At 45.6% G+C, this 24,451-nt stretch overlaps 1 protein-coding gene across 1 annotated transcript in view; it reads left to right on the top strand.

Annotated features, from left to right (window-relative positions):
* Positions 1-3,152: 3,152 nt before the first annotated feature.
* The window catches only part of LOC112103874 (tRNA-specific adenosine deaminase 1), a 45,282-nt gene continuing 23,983 nt past the window's right edge, over positions 3,153-24,451 (top strand). The window contains exons 1-4 of the mRNA XM_024195848.3: positions 3,153-3,422; positions 8,212-8,280; positions 13,348-13,402; positions 14,150-14,280. Coding sequence (XP_024051616.2) covers positions 3,254-3,422; positions 8,212-8,280; positions 13,348-13,402; positions 14,150-14,280 — 424 coding nt within the window. The 5' untranslated portion in view covers positions 3,153-3,253. The remainder of the gene's footprint in view (positions 3,423-8,211; positions 8,281-13,347; positions 13,403-14,149; positions 14,281-24,451) is intronic.

Here is a 24,451-nt window from a genome sequence, read left to right on the forward strand (position 1 = left end):
TTCCTTTTCTACTGGTGACCTTTGTTCCTTAAGGTTAACTCCAGTTTCTTTCTCTGCTCCTAGCTTAATGGCCCCCAATAGTCACAGAGCCATCTGTAGCTTCTTTGGCTACAGCCATGGGGCCAATTGCCAAAGGCCAGCCTTAGACAGCTGCAGCTTCTAACCGCAGGAGGGTTGGCAATTCCAAGGCTGAGCATGCTTGAACCTTGCGATGGCAGCAGTAGGGACTCTCAATCCTCAGCATTAGCCCTAGGCAACTGCAGTCTGCAGTTAGGTGCTTCCCTACTCCAGGCCATGGCTTTGAGATGCCCATCACCTGCAGCAGAGGCCCCCAGTGTCATCAGACATCACCAGTGTGGTGCTCTGCTCTATCCAATGTTGATAAGTCGGCTGTGTGCGGTCCCAGCTCTGCACAGATAGCTGGCACAGCAGATCTCAAGTGAACCACCCAGTGACCACAGACTCCGCTAAGGTACGAAGGCAGCCGGCCAGGTTTATTGCCAAATGAAACAGTCTGTAGGTCCCCGGATCAGAGATCTACAGTTCTGCTAGTACAGGGGTTCTCAAACGGGGTTGGGACCCCTTGGGGGTTGTGAGGTTATTACATGGGGGGTCACAAGCTGTCAGCCTTCACCCCAAACCCTGCTTTGCCTCCAGCATTTATAATAGTGTTAAATATATAAAAAGTGTTTTTAATTTATAAAGGGGGTTGCACTCAGAGGTTTGCTATGTGAAAGGGGTCACCAGTACAAAAGTTTGATAACCACGGCTAGTACGTATGTGCTCTCTGACAATGGACCGGCTCAGTCAGTGGCGGGATTTACCACTGCCCCGTAGGCCAGACAAAGGCACCTCCTCAGGGGTGCACTTATACACAGGTACAAACAAGTTACACATCACTCCTGATGTATTGAGGTACAACCCCTCTATGTGTTAGGGTGCCACCTCTCACCTGGTACATGTTGGTTTGGACAAAACAACACTATCTATCATATCCTTTTGACCCTGTCTTTGGGATGGGTCAGCATGTTCCTTGTTATCTATGTGGAATGTTCTAGTATCAGTGATCGTGGTGCCATCCTGGCACATGTTTATATCTCTGGTGTCCAGTACCTTTTAGGTATGTGTATTTTTGCAACATCAGCCCTCTCCTTGCCAGACTATGAGCAGGGCCTGCCTCTTGCTCACAGCTTAACTTTGCTTTATGTTAAAGTCTTGACCATTACTTTAGTTCAGGCCTTAGGCTTCATACTGGGCCTCTGATACAAGAGTTTATGTTTCAGGGCCTCCTCTTACTATATTATGCACCCCTCAGCTAGCACATAGTTGTGCAGAAGGTGCAGCCTGGATGATTTTGGAGGCTGGGATGCCAGAAGGTTCCCCATCCCTGAGCAGCTGCTCTGCAACAAACTCACACTGCCCCCCTCTGCAGTGGGACCGGGACCCTGTGAAGACAGTGGAGTTACCCTGTGTATAACCAGTTCCACCCAAAGCCTGTTGAAGTAAGTGGGAGTCTTTTCATTCATTTGTCATGGGCTGCATATAGAGTCTAGAATGAGGTCCTTTGCTTCTAGGAGCACAGTGCATTCTAAAACTATGCTGCACTGGTTTACTATTGTAAACAGGAGGGTCTCACATGACCTACTGAATAATCAACACCCCCAGTCTGAAAATATCAGGTGGTATGGTTACAAGATGTGCACAGAATGCAGGCCTGCTTCCTGCATCGTTGCAAGACTGCAGTAAAGTGGAACAATTTTCAGTTTGTGTGATTGGAGGATATCTGGATCCATATTGTAAGGCTGTCCCACATAATGAGGAAAAGTTGAGGTGCTTTGCTGTTCTTTTGTTCCACTCTTAGTTTCTGTGGAGAACTTGCCAATGCAATATTACTGTCATCTTTTTATGGGAAATAAAACTAAAAAAAATGGTAATGGTTGTCAAAAATAGCAATTCTGGTCCTAGTTAGCATTGGGAAGAGGCCAGCATTTGTTATTAAATTTTATCTTACTTTTTCTACAGCAAATTACAGTTGAGACTTGGGAGAAATGAAGTAACAGAGTGGCCCAAACTGAACCTGAGTATTCCTGAACTTTGAGGATGTTCAAATCTGGAAGGCAGGTGCTAGATTCCCTTTCTGAATATTAGACAAATCTGGAAAGGAAAAGCCAATTTCTGCTTCCATGGCTCAGAAATGGAAATTGAGTCACATCCTCGTGCATGCCTGGTACCTAAAGCTGCCCAGGTCCTCAAGTAGAGCCTCTCTTTCCTTACTTACTATTTTAACTTCTCCTGGTGGGGTGCACATACCTCTGACCCTTGCTAGGCTTCAGGTAAAGGTGCATTGTCTATTCATTCCACCCAATTCCTTTGTTGGGGGCTGCCAGCCAAGGCCACCACTATTGCTAACCCAGTTTGGGGAAGTCTCCTGAGAGCGAGAGCTGGGCCGACGCCTTGTGCATACATGTTCCCCACTCACAGCACCGCTGCCCGCTTCTAGCGGCCGGCTCCCCACTCACCGCAAGCTCAGCGCGTCAGGTCGCACCAGCCGGGCAGCTGCCCCCTCCCTTTCCGGTTGATAGCAGCCAAGGGCATGCTGGGAGATGTAGTTCCTTTGGCTCGCCAGGCAGGGAGCTCGCCAAAGAACTACAGCTGCGGGGTGCCGCGGCCTCCGGGCTCCGGCCTGGATCCGTGCGGGCAGGGGCGTGAGCTGGAGCGTTGGTGCCTGTCTCCTGCCCCAGGGCTGCCCGGGAAGGGTTTGCTCTGGGGCTGTGGTAACCGGGGTACCGCCGAGCTGTAGGTCTTCGCGGGCCCGCGGCTGGCGCGAGCCCCCCTCCCAGCAGCGCTCCTGGGCGAGCCCCGCGCGAACAGCCACGTCCGGGTCAAACGTACAGTCTCCGGCACGGGATGGACTTTTGCGCATGCGCTCTCCCCCGCCCCCCCTCGTGCGCGGGGGGCCGCGGCTGCGGAAACTAACCTCCTGATAGGTCGCGGGCGAAGCTCGCCTTGGGGCCCGGGCTCTGCTTCCGGAGCAGCCGGGAGCTCGGCAGGCCTGGGCCGGAACTCCAGTCCGGGGATCCCTGTCCGGCCCCACCCCCACCGCTGTCTCCTGGCGCGTAGGCGGGGCTAAGCTGGCTGGAAGGGGGGGGGGGGCAGAGATTCGTTGTGTTACGGTAGCGCCCAGAGGTGCTTTTCTGGCTGTTTTTATGCTGTAGCCCAATTCTGTTCCGCAGCTGATGCGGCCGCTGTAGCCATGTGGGCAGCTGATGAAGTTGCTGGTCTGTGCTACACACATTATAGCACCAAGCTGCCTAAGCAGGGGAAGCCGGATCCTAACCGGGAGTGGACGTTACTGGCAGCTGTGGTTAAAGTGGAGTCTGCACCTGAAGGAGAGGCTTGCCTTAATGTTGGGAATCTGCAGGGTGAGAATGAATCTTCTCTCCTCAGTAAATGCCTGTTATGTGATTTTAAAGGTGACCTGTAAAGGAAAAAAATTGTGAGTTTTTTTGCCTAAAAAGTGTTTGAATTCTTTCTCTTACTTTTATCCTAGAAACATCAGGAATGTTAAATATTCTTTTCCTGTTTGGTGGAGATCTCCATTGGAGGACCCTGAGACGTAAAGTGAGATCTTTTGCAAATCTTGTTTGAAAGCACAGGGATGTGATTCTAGCAAAATTATCTTCTCTCAGGAAAAATGGAGTACATAATTATTGCGAGACCCGATCAGATCAGTGGTCTTGCTAGTCCAGTATCCTGTCTCTGACAGTGCCCATTTTCGGCTACTTGACAGGAAGGTCTGTGAAACCCTATAATGAAAAATAATGGCATAATCTGCACAAAGGAAGATGTCCCTTCCTTTCTGTTTATATCACCTGGAGTTTTGTTGTGCCACACATCATTGTATTGTCTGATCACTTCCCATGTAAAATAGACTGGCGATAGCAAAGTTCCTAGTGGGCTTTACAGAGTGTCTTACTCTTCTCCCTTTTGGGCTTTTGAAAACTCTGCAGGGGCCGGCGGTTTGTAATGTGTGTTTTGTGAGTGTGGCAGATAGGAGGGGTTGTTGGTGTTGCGAATATCATTCTTGTCTTGGTGGAAGGGCTCTTTCTGGAGGAAGGTTTTGCAACACTTGTGAAGGGGCTCGAACTCTGCAGTCTTCTGCTGTCTGGAAGTTTGTTCCATAGCCACATCTCCTTGATTGAGACCACTTTGTCCCTGGCTGTCACATGCTTTGTTCTGGACTTTGTGATTTGCATTGGCCCAACTCTCTTGACATTTTACAGTTTGGAATTTGATCTCTAATGTAACTGGTCTTGAGTCATTAATTGGTCCTAATCGTCAAGCAGTCTTAAAACTGGCATTGAAAATGGACTGGGAGCCAGTGGAGGGACAGTGCCATGGGGTTAATGTTCTCATGGCACCCTAAACCATGGAAGAGGTGGACAACCGCACTTTGTATCAGCTGGAGCTGTTGCATTATTCTTACATTCTGCTTCAGACACAGTGAATTACTGTAATCTAGCCTGGAGGTGACAAATGTGTGCATCATTGTGGTCAGATCCTCATCTGAGGGGAAAGGGAGGAGTTACCTAGTAAGCTGGAGGTGAAAAGTGGCATTTTTAGATACTGATGCTACCTGGTCATCCAGGGTTAGTGGGGAGTCTTCACATCACTTTGATGAATGGACATTGTGTGCCTTCAGTGAGAGGGCTCTTCGGTGTTACTCTTCCCCAGCAACTCCACCAGATTTACTAGCCTCACCAGGGTGAGACGGTGTCCCAGCTCATTCTTCAGTCTTTCCCCATTCTGACCAGCATCACTTCCTGTCCCACATTCTAACCCTCATCAGGTAGTGGTTGATTTACATCCTAAAGCATGAGAGATTAGACTGTCATATAATGTGGATGTTATCATTATTCATATTAATGTTTAATCCTCCTAAGCCCTTGGCCTTGGTGACATCTTGTGGCAGAGAGTTCCACATGTCAGTTGTTCAATGTGCACAAGTATTTTATCACTTTTTAAATGTAAAGGAAGGAAAAAGAGAGAACTTTCTCCCAATAGGCAGCTGACCTGCCAGGAAATGTCTGTACCTACTGCGGGCGGATCTGTGGTTCCAGGATTGGACTCCTGAGTCATCTCGGGACCAGTATGTAAATCAGTGGTAGAGATCATCCTTGAATTGAGGGATCACCGATGATGAAATGTACTGCCTTTCGATTTCAGTGAATGGTCCTTGTTCTTGTATTATGAAAGAGCATAAACGAGTCCCCAACTGACCTTCTCTATACCATTAATTGTTTTATATGCATTTATCATATCCCCTCTCTGAATGAAACAGTCCAAGTCTCTTCAATCTCTGCTTATACAGAAGTCTTTCCAGGACTCTAGTCATCCTTGTTGCCTTTCTCTGGAACTCTTCTATTTTGCTGTATCTTTCCTGAGAAGAGGTGACTAGAAATGAACACCATGTTCAGGGTGCTATGAATCGAGATTCGGGCCTTGTTGTGCTGGGTGCTGTAGCAATGCATATGAAGAGATAGACTGCACAGTCTGAGGCAGAAACTAAGAAGACAAGTGACTACAAAGGATGAGGGGACAGGATCACAGTGAAATACATACCATTTTTATGGAGTTTTGCAGCTGTAGGACCTGTTTGGGGAGTGGAAAAAGAGGATCAATTGAAAGAAACCGAAGGAGTGATCTGAGAGGAGAATTGTGAGAGGACAACCACAAAAGCCAAGATGGTGAGATTTCAAAGAGTGTTACAGAATTACAGGCTCTGGGTTTGGGCCAAGAAAAGGCAATAGAAATCTTGGGGAGAGCAGTTTCATTGGAGCTGAGGGGATAGAAGTCAGACTGGAGGGGGGTCCAAGATGGAGCTGCAGAAGAGGAACTCTAGACAGTGGTTGCACATGGTATGTTCTCAAATTTGGAGGTGAAGGGGAGAAGGAGATAGGGTGGGCAATATTTGGAGAGGCAGGTGGGGTTGAGGGATGGCACTTTCAGCATTCTCATGTTGTGAGGGGAAGGGGTCAGAGGCGAGTGAGATTAAAGAGGAGTGTGAGGGAGGGATGAGGGGGCAAAGGAGGTCATGAGGCAGGAGGGGGATGGATGTGGTCACTGCTGCATGTGGACGGTTTAGAGGAGGAGAGCAAGTGACAAACCTCTGTCAGTGATGAGGGAAAATATGGAGAAAGGAGATACAAAGATTTTGTGGTAGATTTTTGTCAATTTATTTGAAAGAGCAAAATTTTGCGTAGAGAGGATGAGGGAAGGAGGGTTTAAGGAAGGTGTCAGACATAGTGACTTGGCAGCTGGGATTGTGGATGTGGCCAGGTCACCACTCTCCCCTTTCTCCAGATCATTGTTAGATATATTTTAACACTAGTCTTAATATGGATCCTTGGTGCAACTGCTGTTAGCCACTTAATCATGGGAAGTGGTTGGTTATTTCTGCTTTGTTTCCTGTCTTAGACGGTTTTTGATCCATGACAAAAATTTACCACTCTCCCCATGTTGCTTATAATTTATTGGGACTTTCATTAATGACCTATCAACATGTTCTCCTGTATCCTCTGTTTTCTTGACATGCTCAAAGATTGAAGAGGCACAGTTTTCCTTTACAGAAGCTGTGCTTGTTTGTCCCTATAGTATCCTCTCTATCTTGGGGTTGCATAAGTCTGTAGTTATCACTTCAGCTGCTTTACATAGTACTAAAGTAAAACTTGCTGGTCTATAATTCCCAGGATCACTCTTAGTGCTGGACAGAAAGACGTTTGCTACTTTCCAGTCCCCTGGCATAATAATTGATTTTAAATGAGTGCATATTTTTTGGTAGTAGCTCATCCACTTCATCCTTAAGCTCCTTCTGAACTCCTGGATGTACGTGCTGCTGGTTAATTTATCAGTGTCTCCTTTGACACCACAGTCTCTGATGATGCCACATTTACCTTTTCTGTGATGTCCTTGTCCTCTGTAATTGCTTAATCTGGTGATTCAGTGGAACCACCAGGTTTTTGTGGGCTTCGTATTTCTGATGTACTTAAATTATGTCTTTGGCTATTTGTTCTTCCAGTTCTGTCTTAATTAAAGTGGAAGTTACAGAAGTGATTACATGCTGTAGTTTATGTCTCGCTTGGGCTGGATTTCCATTTTCTGATGGATGCTTGCTTTGATTTGCATAACTTCTTGAACCTTGCCAGTTAACCATAATGGCTTAATTTTTTGCTTTCCAGCTTCTTTTTTGTTTGGGGCATACATGTCTTCTGTATCCCTCTTTCTAGTTTTTTATATTCTTCCCATGATAATATTGAAGAAATTATCTCCTGATCACTTTTGCTTCAATTCCTCAGCTACAGTTACTTCCTGAACCAACTCCTTACACATTACTCCTACACATAGCCTCTCCTCTGTGCACTTGGAGTTAGCTGTTCCAAGAAGCAATCATTTAAGCTGTTGAAAAATTGCAGTTTAAGTTTTCCGAAGTGGGTAATGATTTTTTTTGAGTGCACAACTTGATGCATCTTAGAGGTGCCTGCTTTTCAGACAGTGCTGAGCACTCACCCTTTTAAAGTGTCTCTGGGCATCCAAAATCGCTAGTCACTTAGCAAATGTAGACCTTCTCTACCATGTGTTCTGATGTGAAACTGACCAATTAGCATGCAGTGAAATAGGCAAGACCTGAATTTCTGAGTAAAAAAAACCAAACCCACACTTTGACATTCTTCATAAGAATCCAAAAAAGGATACTAACACAATTTTTTTTTCTTAGCAAGTCTCCTTTAAAAGGGGGTAAGGGTAAACCTGCCGCATCAGCATCTCCTTTGTGCTATGCATTGTATGGTGCATTTCCCTTATGTCGTCTTCCCTATTTGGGGGTCCCTGAATTGGTGGTCACCTTGTGTTGTCTGTGTGTAGGACCTCATGTCAGTGCTGCCCTCTTCCCTTGCCACATGCCATGTCTTTCCCCCTACACTGGTGCTGTGCCTGGTACGTGACTTTCCTCATCTCAGTGTGCGTCTGGTAGTCTGGTACATAGTCTCCCCCTCCAGTGGGGGGTGTGTGTGTGTGTGAGAGACAGGTGTTACTTCATCCCTCCTCTTGTACCTTGTCTCGTGTGGTGCCCCCAAGTGCTGTCTGATTGAAATGATCAAATTAGGGTGATTCTTTTAGAAGTGGTTCAGCTAACTTTAGTATTTTCTTTTTCAGTAACTAAGGAAGTTGTTGCTATGGGGACTGGAACTAAGTGCATTGGCCATACAAGAATGAGGAAAACTGGTAAGTATGGTGTAGAAACCAAGACTACCGATCTTGGCCTCTTCATTACTTGTCATTGGCATGAGCTCAGCCTCCTGAAATGCAACAACAGTACAAGACAAAGTCCCAACCCTATAGGGTTGGGTAGACAGCATTACCATCTAGGTTTGCTGCACTGAGCTCCTACTATCCGCAGCCCTTAAGAGGAACTGACAAAAGCCATATAAATGGACATTGTCAGGTAGCGTAGGTCCCAAATGTACTCGTGTTTACAAAAACAACAAAAAAGGCAAATCTTGTTTTCTAGTCTGATTCCTTCAGAGCCTATTGTGAAAAACACCACAGTAACCAAGCTCCAGAAAAGTGAGAGAAACCCCCTCTTATTTATCTGTAATCAGCAGCTAGATACTGCACTGATTTCTCTATAAGTAACTGAGAGCTGCTGTGAGAAGTTATTCATCCTGTCTCCTCCCTTACTATGCATATTCATAACAGAGGAGGACCAGACTGCACTTGGCTACTCCTCCTCGGAGAGTGGAGGGGCCACAGAGACTCATGTCAGGAAGTATCCTGGGCAGGAGACATGGCCAAGAGCCTTTCAATACAAGGCTCTTTACCTCTACCTCTGGATTCTGGGGAAGACAGAGTATAGCAAGAGAAGAGAGCAGGTCTGGCAAAGCTGTTTCTGTGCTCTATAGGGCATTTTGCGTATAAACACATTTTAAAGCCTTTTTATTTTTTGCCTTGCACTAAATGCTATGTCTTGGATTGCTTATTATGGATCTTTCTGGGGTCAGCACCCCAGAATGTAATATTGATCTGGGTGGTTTCATTATTTATTTTTAAATTTTAAATAAAAACAATTTTTAACTTAATTTTTTTTATTCCATTGATTGCAACCAATATGATGTCTTGTAAGATCTAAAGGGTAACATTTACCAGACATATGAGTGAAATTGAGTAGGTTTTTTCATCATCTAAGTTGAGTGCAATGAAACTTAAACAAAGAGTGCCACTGTTGAAAAGTCAACTAGATTTTAAAATTAAATTTTGCTTTAATAATCTCGAGTAGCATTGGTAACCTGACAAATCTATTAAGAGAATAGGGAAAGTTTCTTTGGTGCTATTAGCAATCTCAAAAACCTATACGTCTAAGGCAAAAAGACAACTAGAATGTATATGCATTTTGTGATATTTAAGTTTAATAATTTAATAAAGTGCATTTAAAATAAAGTGCAAGAGATTACAGTGAAATGCATTATACAGTACAGTGATGAAAGTGCATATGATTGCATTAAAATGTAAAGAAAGCAAGGATATGTGCATTACATAGATATGTGATTGGCAGAAAGGACATTTCTGAGAAGCTAAATGGTTTCTTTGCATCATTCTTTGCCTTCAAAAACGAGATTCCTACCCCACATCTGCTGTTTCCTGGTAACAAAGCGGAGGTAGTCTCAGATCTTGAGATGACCGGAGAAGAGATGCTAGAGCAAATCAGTAATATTAAATGCAGTAAGTCACTAGGCCCAGATGGTCCGTCATCAAGTTCTGAAGGAGCTCAAATATGAAGTATCTGAACTGCTCACAAAAATATGCAATCTTTCATTAAAAACAGCTACTGTTCAAGAGACTTGGAGGGTAGCAAATGTTGTCCTTTCGAAAAGGCTCTAGGGTAGGGGTTCTCAACCTTTTTCTTTCTGAGCCCCCCCTCAACATGCTATAAAAATTTCAGGGCCCAGCGAGGGAGGTGGGGGACTTGGGGCTCTGGGCCGGGAGTGGGCCCTTGGGCATAGGCATAGTTTGACTTCTATTTTGGGGGGGCAGGGGCTGGCAGGGCTTGGCCAGCTCTGCACGGTGGGGTCCAGGAAGGCAGTGCCACCTCTACCCCCTGACTCACCTCAGCCGGCCACCCAGCCTGTCTGGGTTGTGTGTGGTGGGGTTTCAGCTCAAAAAGTTTGAAAACCACTCAGGGTGCAGGGAGGGGGTAGCTAGGGGCTGGGTGCAGGCAGAGGGGTAGTTCAGGATGCAGGCAGGGGGGTAGTTAGGGGCTGTGTGCGGGCAGGGGGTAGCAAGGGGCTGTGTGCGGGCAGGGGGGTAGCGCAGGGTTGCAGTGAGGGGGTGACTAGGGGCTGTGTGCCAGGAGGGCTCCCCTGTGGTCACTGCTCCCCAAGGGCTCTGCTGGCCACGGAGAGGGTCCCCCTGCCTGGGTGGCTCTTACCAGCTGCTTGAGCTGAGGAGCAGCACCAACCCCGGGCACCAGCAACAGCGACAGATGGGTGAATGCTGTGGCTGCCTGCTCCATGGTACCAGCCAGAGCAGTAGCTGCCCACACTGCCCGATTCCAGCTTCCCGCCTCTGACCTGGCCAGGGAGTGGGGCCTCAGGGGCGGGGAGAGGAAGAGGGATATATGTGGAGCTGCTCCTGGGACTACCCCACTCTGGCACTGCAGTGGGGGTGGCTGGGTGGGAACCAGTGCTCAGGGTTTCAGCCCCACAGTTCAGGGTTTCAGCCCTGTGGTGGGGGGCGCAGGGGCACGGGGTTTCAGCCCTGCGGCAGGAGGCACTGGGGCTCGGGCTCTGGGTTTCAGTCGCGGGGTCCCGCGGTCCCCCTGAAAGGGCTCATGTACCCCCATGGGGCCATGGACCCCCCGGTTGAGAACCACTGCTCTACGGGTAATTTGGGGCAATACAGACCAATTAACTTTACATCTATACCTGGCAAATTAGTTCTGTTTTTAAATTTTTGATTCAACCAACAAAACACCTAGAAGATCATGATATAATAGGGTCTAACCAGCATGGATTCTGCAGAGGAAAATCATCTCATTAATCTCTTAGAATTTCTTGAACATATCAATAAAGTAATGGATAAAGGGGAAATGGTTGGCCTAATTTATTTAGCCTTTCAAAAGGGTCCCTCACTAGAGGCTATTAAAGAAGCTAAGTAGTCATGGTGTGAGAGGCAAAGTATTGTCATGGATCAAAAACTGTCTAGGAGACAGAAAGGAAAAAAGGACTAAATGGTCAGTTTTCATCATTGAAAAAGGTTAACAGTGGGGCCTCAAGATTCTGTACTAGGTCCCATGTTTAATATTAAATGATCTCAAAACTAGGTGAGTGCTGCGGTAGCAAAATTTGGGAATATCTGGGGATCACTGTAGACTGCTTAGACACCTCTGCATCAAAAAAGCAAACAAGGTTCAGATGCATGAGGAATGGCATGGAGAATACCAAAAATAGTATTCCTTTATATAAATCGGTGATGCGACCTGTGCAGTACTGGGTCCCCCCTCCCAATATTTCAGAATGGGAGGGGTTTCAGAGAAGAGCAAACATGATGAAGGCCCTGGAAAAGTCACATGAAGAGAGATTGAAAAGATTGGTATTGTTTACCTTAGAGAGGAGATGATTAAGAGGGGACATGATAAAAGTACATAAAATAATGAATGGTCTATACAAGGAAGAGCAGGAGCTTCTGTTCTCCTTGTCTAATAACAAGAACAAAGGGACATTCAATGAAATCAAAAGGTGGGAAATTAATAACTCATAAAAGGAAACACACTTTCACACAATGTGCAATTACACTGTGGAAGTCAATGCTGCAAGGAGTAATTTGAAGTCAAGAACTTTAGATTTAAAAAGGGATTGGACATCTATATGGATATCAAGACCTATCCAGAGGTCATATTCTAAAATTAATTATGCCTAATTTTGGAAAAGTTATTCAACCTTGTGGTTCAGGCCTTAAGTCAATCTCTAACTAGTAAAGACCAGGATGAGATCTACGTGGGGGAGAGATTACCAATATTTGTCTACTGCAGGGCTCTTCCACCTTCATTTGAAACAGCTAGTTCTGGCCCCTGAGAGAGAGAGAATACTGGACTAGATAGACTTTGGTCTGGTCCATTGTGGAAATTTCCATGTTCCTAATACATGGGTAAAATCTTTACAATTTTTGATTCTGAAACAGGAAATTAATTAGACTCACCTATAGATATTTCACTGTAACATTTGTAGTAACTCAAATTTATTTCTGTACATTAATATTTCCAGCACTTTTCTGTTCCTAGAAATGGGTGGAGGCTTTCTGATTGTCTAAAGCTTTCTATGATTGAATTTTTGTAGACAAGGGTCATCATCCTCTGAATCAGACACACAAAGTTCCTCCTGCACTTATTTAATCAGAAGAAATTTTGCTTGTAACAGGCAAAACGCATTCAAATTAGTAAATATTTCAGTTCTCTTCAGTAAATATATCCCAGATCTATTAGCAGCCTTTAGTATATTAACAAGGGCTCATTATCAAATTTCAAAACATCACCAATTTTCATATTCGAACCTATCGACACTGAATGTTACCTTCTCTAACATTAGCAGAGGAGCATTCTAACTTTTATTTACGTTGCTAACAGATGATCCAACCAGCCTCTGCTGTTTTTAAAACCTTCCTGAAGCATTAGCTCTGAGAATTCCTTGGCTTTTGTCTGGAATGCTGTGTTTTTTAGTGTCTTACCTGTGGGCTGTGTTTTTTTTTGTTTTTTTTTTTTTAAAAGAAGGAGGGCAGTTAAGGAGTTCACTGAAGATACAGCTCTGCAATCCTAAATGCTTTGGGAAGTTCATTTCCAGTGGGCCCACATCCAGTGTGGTGAATAAATTCTTTGTTTTCCAGTGTGCACACCCATATACTCCCCATCACTGTTATACATGCCTGCTCTGAATGCTGTGGAATGAGATCATTACAGGTCTCCCATTCAAGTACTGTCCCAGTCCTGCTTTCCTTGTAGGATCTGACTGGATCATAGCCCAAAGAGGTGATGGTCCTTTGGGTTGGTAGTGTGCGGCAAGAGTCACTGCACCATGGTGCAGGAGTGTGACAGTAAGCATTTATGGTAAGTGAGTTGTTGAAATTCCTTAGGATAGCCTAGTTCAGACAACTGAACTAATACTAGTGTCAGACCCACAAAATCCTGGGGCAGGGCTGGCAGACTGCACAAGTCTACCTCTACTTGTTGTTGCATGTGACTTTTTCCTTCTGTCTGGTCCATAGTAATGTTGGATTATTTAATTTTTTTGGATGCTGCTGCAGGGGATATTCTCAACGACAGTCATGCTGAAGTCATTGCCAAGAGGAGTTTCCAGAGGTGAGACATTAAACCCCTTGTGGTGTTATCTGTTCAGTGGTCTGTTTGGTCATATCCACTTTCCTCAGGACGTTTACGCTATTGTAATGTAAATGCATGTGTCCTTCACCTGTAAGATTTGGAACACAGCCCCTTTCCCCTCTCCAATGAGCTAAGCTGTGCAAGAAGAGAATGGAAGAGGCTAGCACCTCCCATGTTCCTTCCACAGGCAATATGTTTCTGTCCTGTGCACAGGTCTGTTTTTTTCCCCTTCGGGGCCCCTCTCCTGTCCTACACACCCAGGCTTCTTCCTGCCCATTGTATACAGACTTTGCAAAAATAACTCTTCACATGGGGCTGATTCCAGGTCCTTTGGGCTCACTATGAAGCTTCTGATCAGACAGCAGGTGTCCTTGTGGAGACTTTTGGATCACATCTGCCTACAGAAGACTAACCAGCCACTTGACTCACTGTAGTGCACTTCAGTGTCAACTGGCTAGAGGTTTGTGGGTAGAGCCCTGCAAATCCGCAGATATCTGTGAACCATTTTTTGCGGATTGTGGATGGATGCAGATCCAAATTTTATATATTTAAAGCCCTGCAAATCTACGGATATCCACAGATCACTTTTGTGGATCATGGATTGGATGTGGATACAAATTTTGTATTAGTGCAGGGCTCCATTTGTGGGCCTTAATTTAATTATGTTTACTTCTTCCTCTCCTAAGTTAAGGGAGTGATTCTCAGTAAATCCTTCTTGCCCTCCAGGTATCTCGTCTACCAGCTGTGGCTGGCAGCCTCACACCAACAGGGCAGCATCTTCAGCCCAGGGACTGAGATTGGGAAATGGAAACTCAAACCACACATCACCTTTATTTTTTTCTGCAGCCATACCCCCTGTAAGTACATAAGAGCCAATCCCTCATGCTCTCATCCCTGCCTGGTGCATGTGAGCCAGCTACCCCAACCATGGCTGAGAGAGGGTGAGCCAGCCTCCTTCATATCAGTAACATATGCAGTGGATCAGCATTGACCTGGCAAATTGGTGCGCTGCACTTTCTACCCTATTGGGTTTATTGATGTGGGAAGGGAGCATACGTATAAGCCAGTACCTGGCTCAGTACATACAAGTGCTTCAGTCTCCCCTGATTAGATAGAGACATGGGCCACCATTTTCTTGCCCCGAAACTAGCATCTGCCAGTGGTCCTGTCATACTAAAAGCCTGTCATTTTTCCTGGTTGCTTTGCTTTACCTGCCTACTCACCTCTCATAGGGAGCCCAAGTACGTTTATTATACTCTGTGGGCTAAATATAATTATTTTATTCCCTAATCCCCAAAAAATCCAAAAAATTAGGATTTTTTTATAAAATGAAATCCAAAACCCATGCTGTATGACTTGCTTCACAGCAGATTTATTCCCCCAACATAAATAGATGCAGTGTCCAAAATGACACTGTTGCAATTCTATAAGCAAAACCCAAGAACATGAGTCCCCAACCTATTAAGTAGTTAGGCCTATTGATGTTTCATATGTGCTGTGACAAAGTTCCTCCTCTATCTTGGTGGGTCCTGCGCTTATTGGCGGATTTTCTTGCTTCAGAGATTCACCATGTGGGTTTTGGGAACAGCCCAGAGACCTTCCCCTCTGGAAGAACCCACAGTCCAGGTCAATTGGGAGGTTTGGGGGGAACCCGGGCCCGCCCTCTACTCCAGGTTCCAGCCCAGGGCCCTGTGGACTGCAGCTGTCTATAGTGCCTCCTGTAACAGCTGCATGACAGCTACAACTCCCTGGGCTACTTCCCCATGGCCTCCTCCAAACACCTTCCTTATTCTCACCACAGGACCTTCCTCCTGGTATCTTATAACACTTGTGCTCCTCAGTCCTCCAACAGCACACCCTCTCACTCTCAGCTCCTTGCGCCTCTTGCTCCCAGCTCCTCACACTCACACCACAAACTGAAGTGAGCTCCTTTTTAAAACCCAGGTGCCCTGATTAGCCTGCCTTAATTGATTCTAGCAGCTTCTTCTTAATTGGCTCCAGGTGTCCTAATTAGCCTGCCTGCCTTAACTGGTTCTAGTAGGTTCCTGATTACTCTAGTGCATCCCCTGCTCTGGTCACTCAGGGAACAGAAAACTACTCATCCAGTGACCAGTATATTTGCCCTCTACCAGACTCCTGTACCCCACTGGTCTGGGTCTGTCACAGTGCCCTTAGATACAGATACACTTTTGTCCCAGGTTTGCTTTTTCAACACTGACCCTACTACAAAGGTTTCACTAAAACATTCCAAATACGCTGAAACATACTTGACTGAGAAGGAACTGGCATGGTCAGAGTGCAGGCCTTCTAAAAAGCAACAAACTGTGAATTTACATCCATGATTTTCCACCATTTTGATTCAACAAACTGATCCAGTCTTCTTCACTAACATAGATTTGGGACAGGAATCTGGATCTTCAAATCTAAGTGCGGGAAGAGAAGGAAGAGTACTCAGGGTTATGTTCTGTCAGCTGTGTATCAGCCCCTTCCTGTTCTAGGTGTAACCCGGAGTGCCTGGGGTAGCCCTCGCTGAAAATGCTAAGATCAGGGTAGACTGCAAAAAGGAGAGCAGATTCTCTCAAAACTGGTGGTTAACACTAAAATTAGACTTACCAACCAGTCACAAACTGTGCTCCTGTTTCCCCCACTCTGGTTATCAAGAAGCTAAAAAGAAATCACACAGCCCACTTTATTGCATTCCAGTTCTCTGGCTCCCAATCACATAGGTCCAATACAGTGAGAAGTTATTTAAAAACTCTGTTTACTATACAGAATGTTCTTCTGACCCCAAAGAGCCAGCCACACTACGAGGTCAATATTAGTGCTGCCAGCCAATCCTTTAGTGTCTAAAACTAAAGGTTTATTAGAAAAGAACAAAAAGAGTCGTTAAATGGTCAATCATATAAATATATATATTTATATTTAGAGAGAGAGAGAGAGACTTCAAAGTCCATATACCAGGTTCTTAGCAGTATTGGTGAGTTTGCTGGCTTGAAAGTCCCTCTGAACACATCCATCAGTCCTTTGTTCAGAGCTTCAGTTTGTAGAAAAGTTGCTTCGGAGGTAAGAAGCAGGATTGAAGACAAAATGGAGAAGATGCAGCTGCCCTTTATATTTCTTTTGCCATTTGGCTTGTACTTCCTGTGTCCCAAACACAAGTTTCACAGCACATAGCATGGAAAAGCCTTAAGGCACATCTACGCTGGCAAAGTTAGATCACCGCTCAGAGAGCGCTGAAGGGAAACCACTGTTGTGTGTTTGCACTGTCAGCTGCCTGCGCAATAGCGTGTTCACACTTGCAGCAGTATTCGGAGCAGTGCACTCTGGGCAGCTATCCCACAGAGCACCTTTCTCTTCAGCCACTAAGACTTGTGGGAAGGTGGAGGGGGTCGCCGGGCATCCTGGGTCCTGTCCCAATGACCCGTGATGCATTGCTTCGCATCCTAGAAATCCCTGTGCTTCCATCCGCATTTGCTGCCATCTTTCAACAGTTTGTTTACTGCGTGCCCTGCCTTTTCGGGCTGCAGGAATGGATCCCGAACTGTTGACCAGTATGCTGCTCGCTCTAACATATCACGAGTGGCAGTGGAGTTATTTCTTAAACTGCAAAGGCAAGAGGAGTGCGATATTGATCTCGCCACGCATACTAGCTATGACACGAGATTGCTTGTGACATTCACAGAGGTGCTGACCACAGTGGAATGCCGCTTTTGGGCTCGGGAAACAAGCACTGAGTGGTGGGATCACATTGTCATGCACGTCTGGGATGAGGAGCAGTGGCTGCAGAACTTTTGGATGAGGAAAGCCACATTCATGGGACTGTGTGATGAGCTTACTCCAGCCCTGCGGCGCAAGGGCACGAGAATGAGAGCTGCCTTGTTGTTGGAGAAGCGTGTGGCAATTGCACTGTGGAAGCTGGCACTCCAGACTGCTACCGATCGGGCGGTAACCAGTTCGGAATGGGAAAGTCAACCCTGGACTCATGTTGATGGAAGTATGCAGGGCCATTAATCGCATCCTGCTCCGAAAGACCGTGACTCTGGGCAACGTGCGTGACATTGTGGATGGCTTTGCATAAATGGGCTTCCCTAACGGCGGAGGGGCGATAGATGGCACACACATTCCAATCTGGCACCAGACCACCTAGCCACCAAGTATATTAATCAGAAGAGGTATTTCTCAGTGGTTCTCCAGGCGCATGTGAATCACCATGTGCATTTCACAGACATTAACGCAGTCAGGAAAGATGCATGACGCACGCATCTTTCAGAACACTGGCCTGCTCAAGAAGCTGCAATCGAGGACTTTCTTCCCGGACCAAAAGATCACCGTAGGGGAAGTTGAAATGCCCATTGTGATCCTGGGAGACCTCACCTACCCCTTAATGCTGTGGCTTATGAAGCCAAACACGGGGCAACTTGACAGCAGCAAGGAGCGTTTCAACAACAGGCTGAGCAAGTGCAGAATGACTGAGTGTGCTTTTGGCTGTTTAAAAGCCCGCAGGCGCTGCCTCTATGGGAAGCTGGACCTGGCTGATGACAATATTCCTATGGTTACAGCCGCGTGCTGTACGTTCCATAATATTTGTGAAGGGAAGGGTGAAAGCTTCAGTCAGGGCTGGACCGCAGCGGCTCAGCACCTGAAGGCTGAGTTTGAACAGCCAGAGACCAGGGCACAGCGTGGGGCCATAAGGATCAGGGATGCCTTGAGGCAGCGATTTGAAGCTGAAAGCCACTAATATTTGTTGCTGTGATGGGGATTGCAGTGCTTGTAATGCTAGGAGGTGATTGGTGCACATGATGCAATAAGGGGATTTAACATAATTGTATGTTGCTTTGCAGAGCTCTTTTTGCTTTCAATTAATAGAATAAAGATTGCTTTCAAACCTACACAATTCTTTTATTAAAAGACAACAAACGGAGGAGAGAGTCAAATGAAAAAATACATCAGCATGGAGGAGGGTGGGGGAAGGGAAGGTCCCAGGAGGAGGAGGGGACCCGGGATGGCTAAAGCTTTGTGTATGTCCAGGGATCATATCCGGCCTTCTCCTTTGGAGTACAATGCAGTGGGTACTGTACTTCAGCAGGGCCAAACTGCAGAGGGATGGGTGTTGAGTGCAGTGGGTAGCGGGAGTCCACACTGCTGGACTGTGAGGAGGGAGGAGTGGAATGCTGCGGGTAGAGAGTGGAGCCCGGAGGTTGATAAGAGTGTGTTGGCGTTGTCTGTGGGGTACATGGGAAAGAGTTTTGTGAGCGCGGCCGCAGGGGAGGGCGGGCGCGTTGCTGCTCAGTTTGAAGAGCTAGTGTTGCCTGGAGTGTGTCTGCTTGGTGCTCCATAATGTTTAAGAGCTGTTCCATGGCTTCTTTCTGACGAGCTGCGTTGTCCTTTCGGTCCCACATCTCGCTGTCCCGCCACTCCTTCAATTCCCATTTCTCGGCAGCTGAGTGCATCATAACATCACACAGAAAGTCCTACTTAGTTCTTCTTGGCCGCTTTCTAATTCTGCACAGCCGTTCTGCCGCCGATAACAGGGAGGCTGGGCTCCCAAGGTCATCTCTGTGAAGTTTTAATGCAACATTTTACAGAAGCGGTATTGTTTGCAACACACACAACACTGATTCAGTGCTTTAAAACACAGCCAGTACTCTCACACCTATCACTAACTGGTTGACTCCAGGCAAGCACACATGAGCCACAAGACCCTCAAAATGGTGAGTAGCCACAGGGGCAGGGTAAATCACTCTTCCCGGCCCCTGCTGGAAAATGGACACGTGGCTCGGGCACTTGGGGAGACCCAGCACTATAGGGGGGGCCTGATAATCATTCCTGTCCCCACACTTTCAACAGGATGTGATCATTATGGAAGATATCTTGCTGCTGGTGAACTGAGAGCAATCAATGGGACACAATCATTCTGGGGTACAAAATATATCGGAAGGACAGAACAGGTTGTGCGGGGGGGGAGTGACACTATATGTGAAAGAAAATGTAGAATCAAATGAAGTAAAAATCTTAAGTGAATCCGCATGTTCCATAGAATCTCTATGGATAGAAATTTCATGCTCTAATAAGAATATAACATTAGGGATCTATTATAGACCAGCTGACCAGGACAGTGATAGTGATGATGAAATGCTAAGGGAAATTAGAGAGGCTATCAAAATTAAGAACCCAATAATAGTGGGGGATTTCAATTATCCCCATATTGACTGGGAACATTTCACTTCAGGACGAAATGCAGAGATAAAATTTCTCGATACTTTAAATGACTGCTTCATGGAGCAGCTGGTACGGGAACCCACAAGGGGAGAGGCAACTCTAGATTTAGTCCTGGGTGGAGCGCAGGAGCTGGTCCAAGAGGTAACTATAACAGGACCGCTTGGAAATAGTGACCATAATACAATAGCATTCAACATCCCTGTGGTGGGAAGAACATCTCAACAGCCCAACACTGTGGCATTTAATTTCAAAAGGGGGAACTATGCAAAAATGAGGGGGTTAGTTAAACAGAAATTAAAAAGTACAGTGACTAAAGTGAAATCCCTGCAAGCTGCATGGGTGCTTTTTAAAGACACCATAATAGAGGCCCAACTTCAATGTATACCCCAAATTAAGAAACACAGTAAAAGAACTAAAAAAGAGCCACTGTGACTTAACAACCATGTAAAAGAAGCAGTGAGAGATAAAAAGACTTCCTTTAAAAAGTGGAAGTCAAATCCTAGTGAGGCAAATAGAAAGGAGCATAAACGCTGCCAGATTAAGTGCAAGAATGTAATAAGAAAAGCCAAAGAGGAGTTTGAAGAACGGCTAGCCAAAAACTCCAAAGGTAATAACAAAATGTGTTTTAAGTATATCAGAAGCAGGAAGCCTGCTAAACAACCAGTGGGGCCCCTTGATGATCGAGATACAAAAGGAGCGCTTAAAGACGATAAAGTCATTGCGGAGAAACTAAATGGATTCTTTGCTTCAGTCTTCACGGCTGAGGATGTTAGGGAGATTCCCAAACCTGAGCTGGCTTTTGTAGGTGACAAATCTGAGGAACTGTCACAGATTGAAGTGTCACTAGAGGAGGTTTTGGAATTAATTGATAAACTTAACATTAACAAATCACCGGGACCAGATGGCATTCACCCAAGAGTTCTGAAAGAACTCAAATGTGAAGTTGCGGAACTATTAACTAAGGTTTGTAACCTGTCCTTTAAATCGGCTTCTGTACCCAATGACTGGAAGTTAGCTAATGTAACGCCAATATTTAAAAAGGGCTCTAGAGGTGATCCCGGCAATTACAGACCGGTAAGTCTAACGTCGGTACCGGGCAAATTAGTCGAAACAATAGTTAAGAATAAAATTGTCAGACACATAGAAAAACATAAACTGTTGAGCAATAGTCAACATGGTTTCTGTAAAGGGAAATCATGTCTTACTAATCTATTAGAGTTCTTTGAAGGGGTCAACAAACATGTGGACAAGGGGGATCCAGTGGACATAGTGTACTTAGATTTCCAGAAAGCCTTTGACAAGGTCCCTCACCAAAGGCTCTTACGTAAATTAAGTTGTCAAGGGATAAAAGGGAAGGTCCTTTCATGGATTGAGAACTGGTTAAAAGACCGGAAACAAAGGGTAGGAATTAATGGTAAATTCTCAGAATGGAGAGGGGTAACTAGTGGTGTTCCCCAAGGGTCATTCCTCGGACCAATCCTATTCAACTTATTTATAAATGATCTGGAGAAAGGGGTAAACAGTGAGGTGGCAAAGTTTGCAGATGATACTAAACTGCTCAAGATAGTTAAGATCAAAGCAGACTGTGATGAACTTCAAAAAGATCTCACAAAACTCACAAAACTGAGTGATTGGGCAACAAAATGGCAAATGAAATTTAATGTGGATAAATGTAAAGTAATGCACATTGGAAAAAATAACCCCAACTATACATACAATATGATGGGGGCTAATTTAGCTACAAGAAGTCAGGAAAAAGATCTTGGAGTCATCGTGGATAGTTCTCTGAAGATGTCCGCGCAGTGTGCAGAGGCGGTCAAAAAAGCAAACAGGATGTTAGGGATCATTAAAAAGGGGATAGAGAATAAGACGGAGAATATATTATTGCCCTTATATAAATCAATGGTACGCCCACATCTCGAATACTGCGTACAGATGTGGTCTCCTCATCTAAAAAAAAGCTATACTGGCACTAGAAAAGGTTCAGAAAAGGGCAACTAAAATGATTAGGGGTTTGGAACGGGTCCCATATGAGGAGAGATTAAAGAGGCTAGGACTCTTCAGCTTGGAAAAGAGGAGACTAAGGGGGGATATGATAGAGGTCTATAAAATCATGAGTGATGTGGAGAAAGTGGATAAGGAAAAGTTATTTACTTATTCCCATAATACAAGAACTAGGGGTCACCAAATGAAATTAATAGGCAGCAGGTTTAAAACAAATACAAGGAAGTTCTTCTTCATGCAGCGCACAGTCAACTTGTGGAACTCCTTACCTGAGGAGGTTGTGAAGGCTAGGACTATAACAGCATTTAAAAGAGAACTGGATAAATTCATGGTGGTTAAGTCCATTGATGGCTATTAGTCAGGATGGGTAAGGAATGGTGTCCCTAGCCTCTGTTTGTCAGAGGATGGAGATGGATGGCAGGAGAGAGATCACTTGATCATTGCCTGTTAGTTTCACTCCCTCTGGGGCACCTGGCATTGGCCACTGTCGGTAGACCGGATACTGGGCTAGATGGACCTTTGGTCTGACCCGGTACGGCCGTTCTTATGAGGGTGAGCAGGGAATCAAGGGAGGGTCTTCTCCAAGCCTGCAGCTTCCGCCCTGGCCGCTATGCAGCTTGCCTGTATGCAGCAATGGTCTCTTCCACCCCCGCTCCCGCCTCCCGTGACAGCACAGTGTCATGGTAAAGTTACCATTAATGGGGCAAGAAACAAAGCAGCTCTGCGGAAGAACCAGCAGCAGCGGATTGCCCAGTAGCTCCTCAAGATCTCTGAGGGAGATTCCCATGAAGTGAGGAAGTCAATCAACAGCCTGTTCTGCCTCTCAGACTAGGCATGCGGTGGGCGACAAGCATGCTTTCTGCAACTCTCCTGCCCGCAACAACTCGCTTCAGCAATTTCCAAAGTCGGATCCACTTACCAGGGACCTCCTCTCCTGTTTGCGCTTCACCAAGATCCGACGACTGTGACTGGCTAGGCTTCTCCGGGGTAGAAAAGAGCTCCTGGCTGCATGCATCTCCGGCCTCTGAGTCATTCTCTGCCTCTGGGTCCCCCTCCATATCCTCGTCCAAGATTTCCTCCTCCTGTCTCGGTCCACTGTCGACTGGCACGCGAGCCAACAAAGTATCCACAGGGGCTTTCGCAGTGGAGGTGGGGTTGCCACCGAGTATCATGTCCAGCTCTTTGTAGAACTGGGTGCAGCACCGGAGCAGCGGTTTGCCTCCCGCGCCTTGTGGTAGGCGATACACAGCTCCTTCACTTTGACCCTACGTTGCAATGTGTCCCAGTCATGGCCCCTTTCTGTCATGCATCGTGAAATTTGTCCGTAGGTATCATAATTCCTACGGCTGGAGCACAGCTGGGACTGCACAGCCTCCTCTCCCCAAAAGCTGATGAGGTCCAGCAGCTCGGCATTGCTCCAAGTGGAGGATCACCTGGTGTGTGGAGGAGGCATGGCCACCTGGAAAGATGCGCTGAGACCACTGCATGCATCACCGAGCAAACAGGAAGGGGACTTTCAAATTTCCAAAAGAATTTACAGAGTGGGGATGACGGCATGGTCACCTGAGGGCAGGACAGTAGAGTTCAAACCGATGACCAGAGAGGTGAGAACAGGCATTGTGGGACACCTCCCGGAGGCCAATCAGAGCGCTATAATCGCCACGGTGTCTTCACTGGCACGGCAGCTCTGTAGCTCAAATAGTTGTTGAACACTCATGTGCCAGACATATCAGATGATTGAAGCTGAGAATTTTTCTAATCTTTTCCATTTTAGTTTCTTCTAAGGAAATGGCGAAGATCTTGTCATTGTTTTCACTGCATTTTTGGGTGGTATTTTCAGCAACTTGGACACAATGTTTTGAAAGGGGGTGGGATTCAGATATAAGATCATTAGCATTAAGCAGGAATGCAATTTCCCCTGTATAGATGTGTACACACATTATCATATTATTTCTCATGCTTGACTAGCCATCTAGCATTAAGTATTTATCTTGATTCCTATGGGAATTGACATTTAATTTTTCCTCTGTTTCTTCATTTACAACCTCTATTAGTGTACATGTGAGTTTAAATCTGTCTGGAAAAGATTATCCAGGGCACAATGCTTTATTCCTTTCCTTTTATGGCTCGTTTTGTGCTATACTGAAGGTGATATTGTTAGCATAGAAGAGAGTTGCAACTTTCTTACTGAGTTTAAATCTTGGTCTTTCCGTTGCTTCAGTTTAATAATTTCTGACTGAACTTTGCTATTTGAGTGCCAAATTAACAGAAAATGATGTTGAAGAGTTGATGGAAAGCCTGGAACCAGAGACCTTAAATTATCATCATGGCTACATTTTGAGGATGACAGTGACATACTCATTACTGTTCTGTGCTTTTGCTTAATTAGACAGTCTTATTCAATGGCACATTTGATCTTGAAATACATGGACAAAAATGGATTGTCTACACTTCTGAGATGAGCACACATCTTTTCTTTTTTGATATTTAACCCTTGATTCTGATATTTTACTTTAGAATTCTAGTTTTCACTACTTCAGTCACTTGCTTCCTGTCACTTCAACTTCAAGCATGCTGAATCAGATAAATGCTGACGTTAATCACTGAATGCTAATCACTTGTTTGCTATATTGATTGGTATCTTTCACATTTACTACACTTAGAATAAGAAATAACCACCTAGTGGATTGAATTCTGTGAAGACTTAAAAAAAAAATATGATGAGCTACTTAGTTAAATATATCAGAGGGGTAGCCGTGTTAGTCTGAATCTGTAAAAAGCAACAGAGGGTCCTGTGGCACCTTT

Source organism: Terrapene carolina, unplaced genomic scaffold (genome assembly GCF_002925995.2).
Source record: "Terrapene carolina triunguis isolate 2854851 unplaced genomic scaffold, T_m_triunguis-2.0 Scaffold32862, whole genome shotgun sequence".
Lineage (NCBI taxonomy): Eukaryota > Metazoa > Chordata > Testudines > Emydidae > Terrapene > Terrapene triunguis.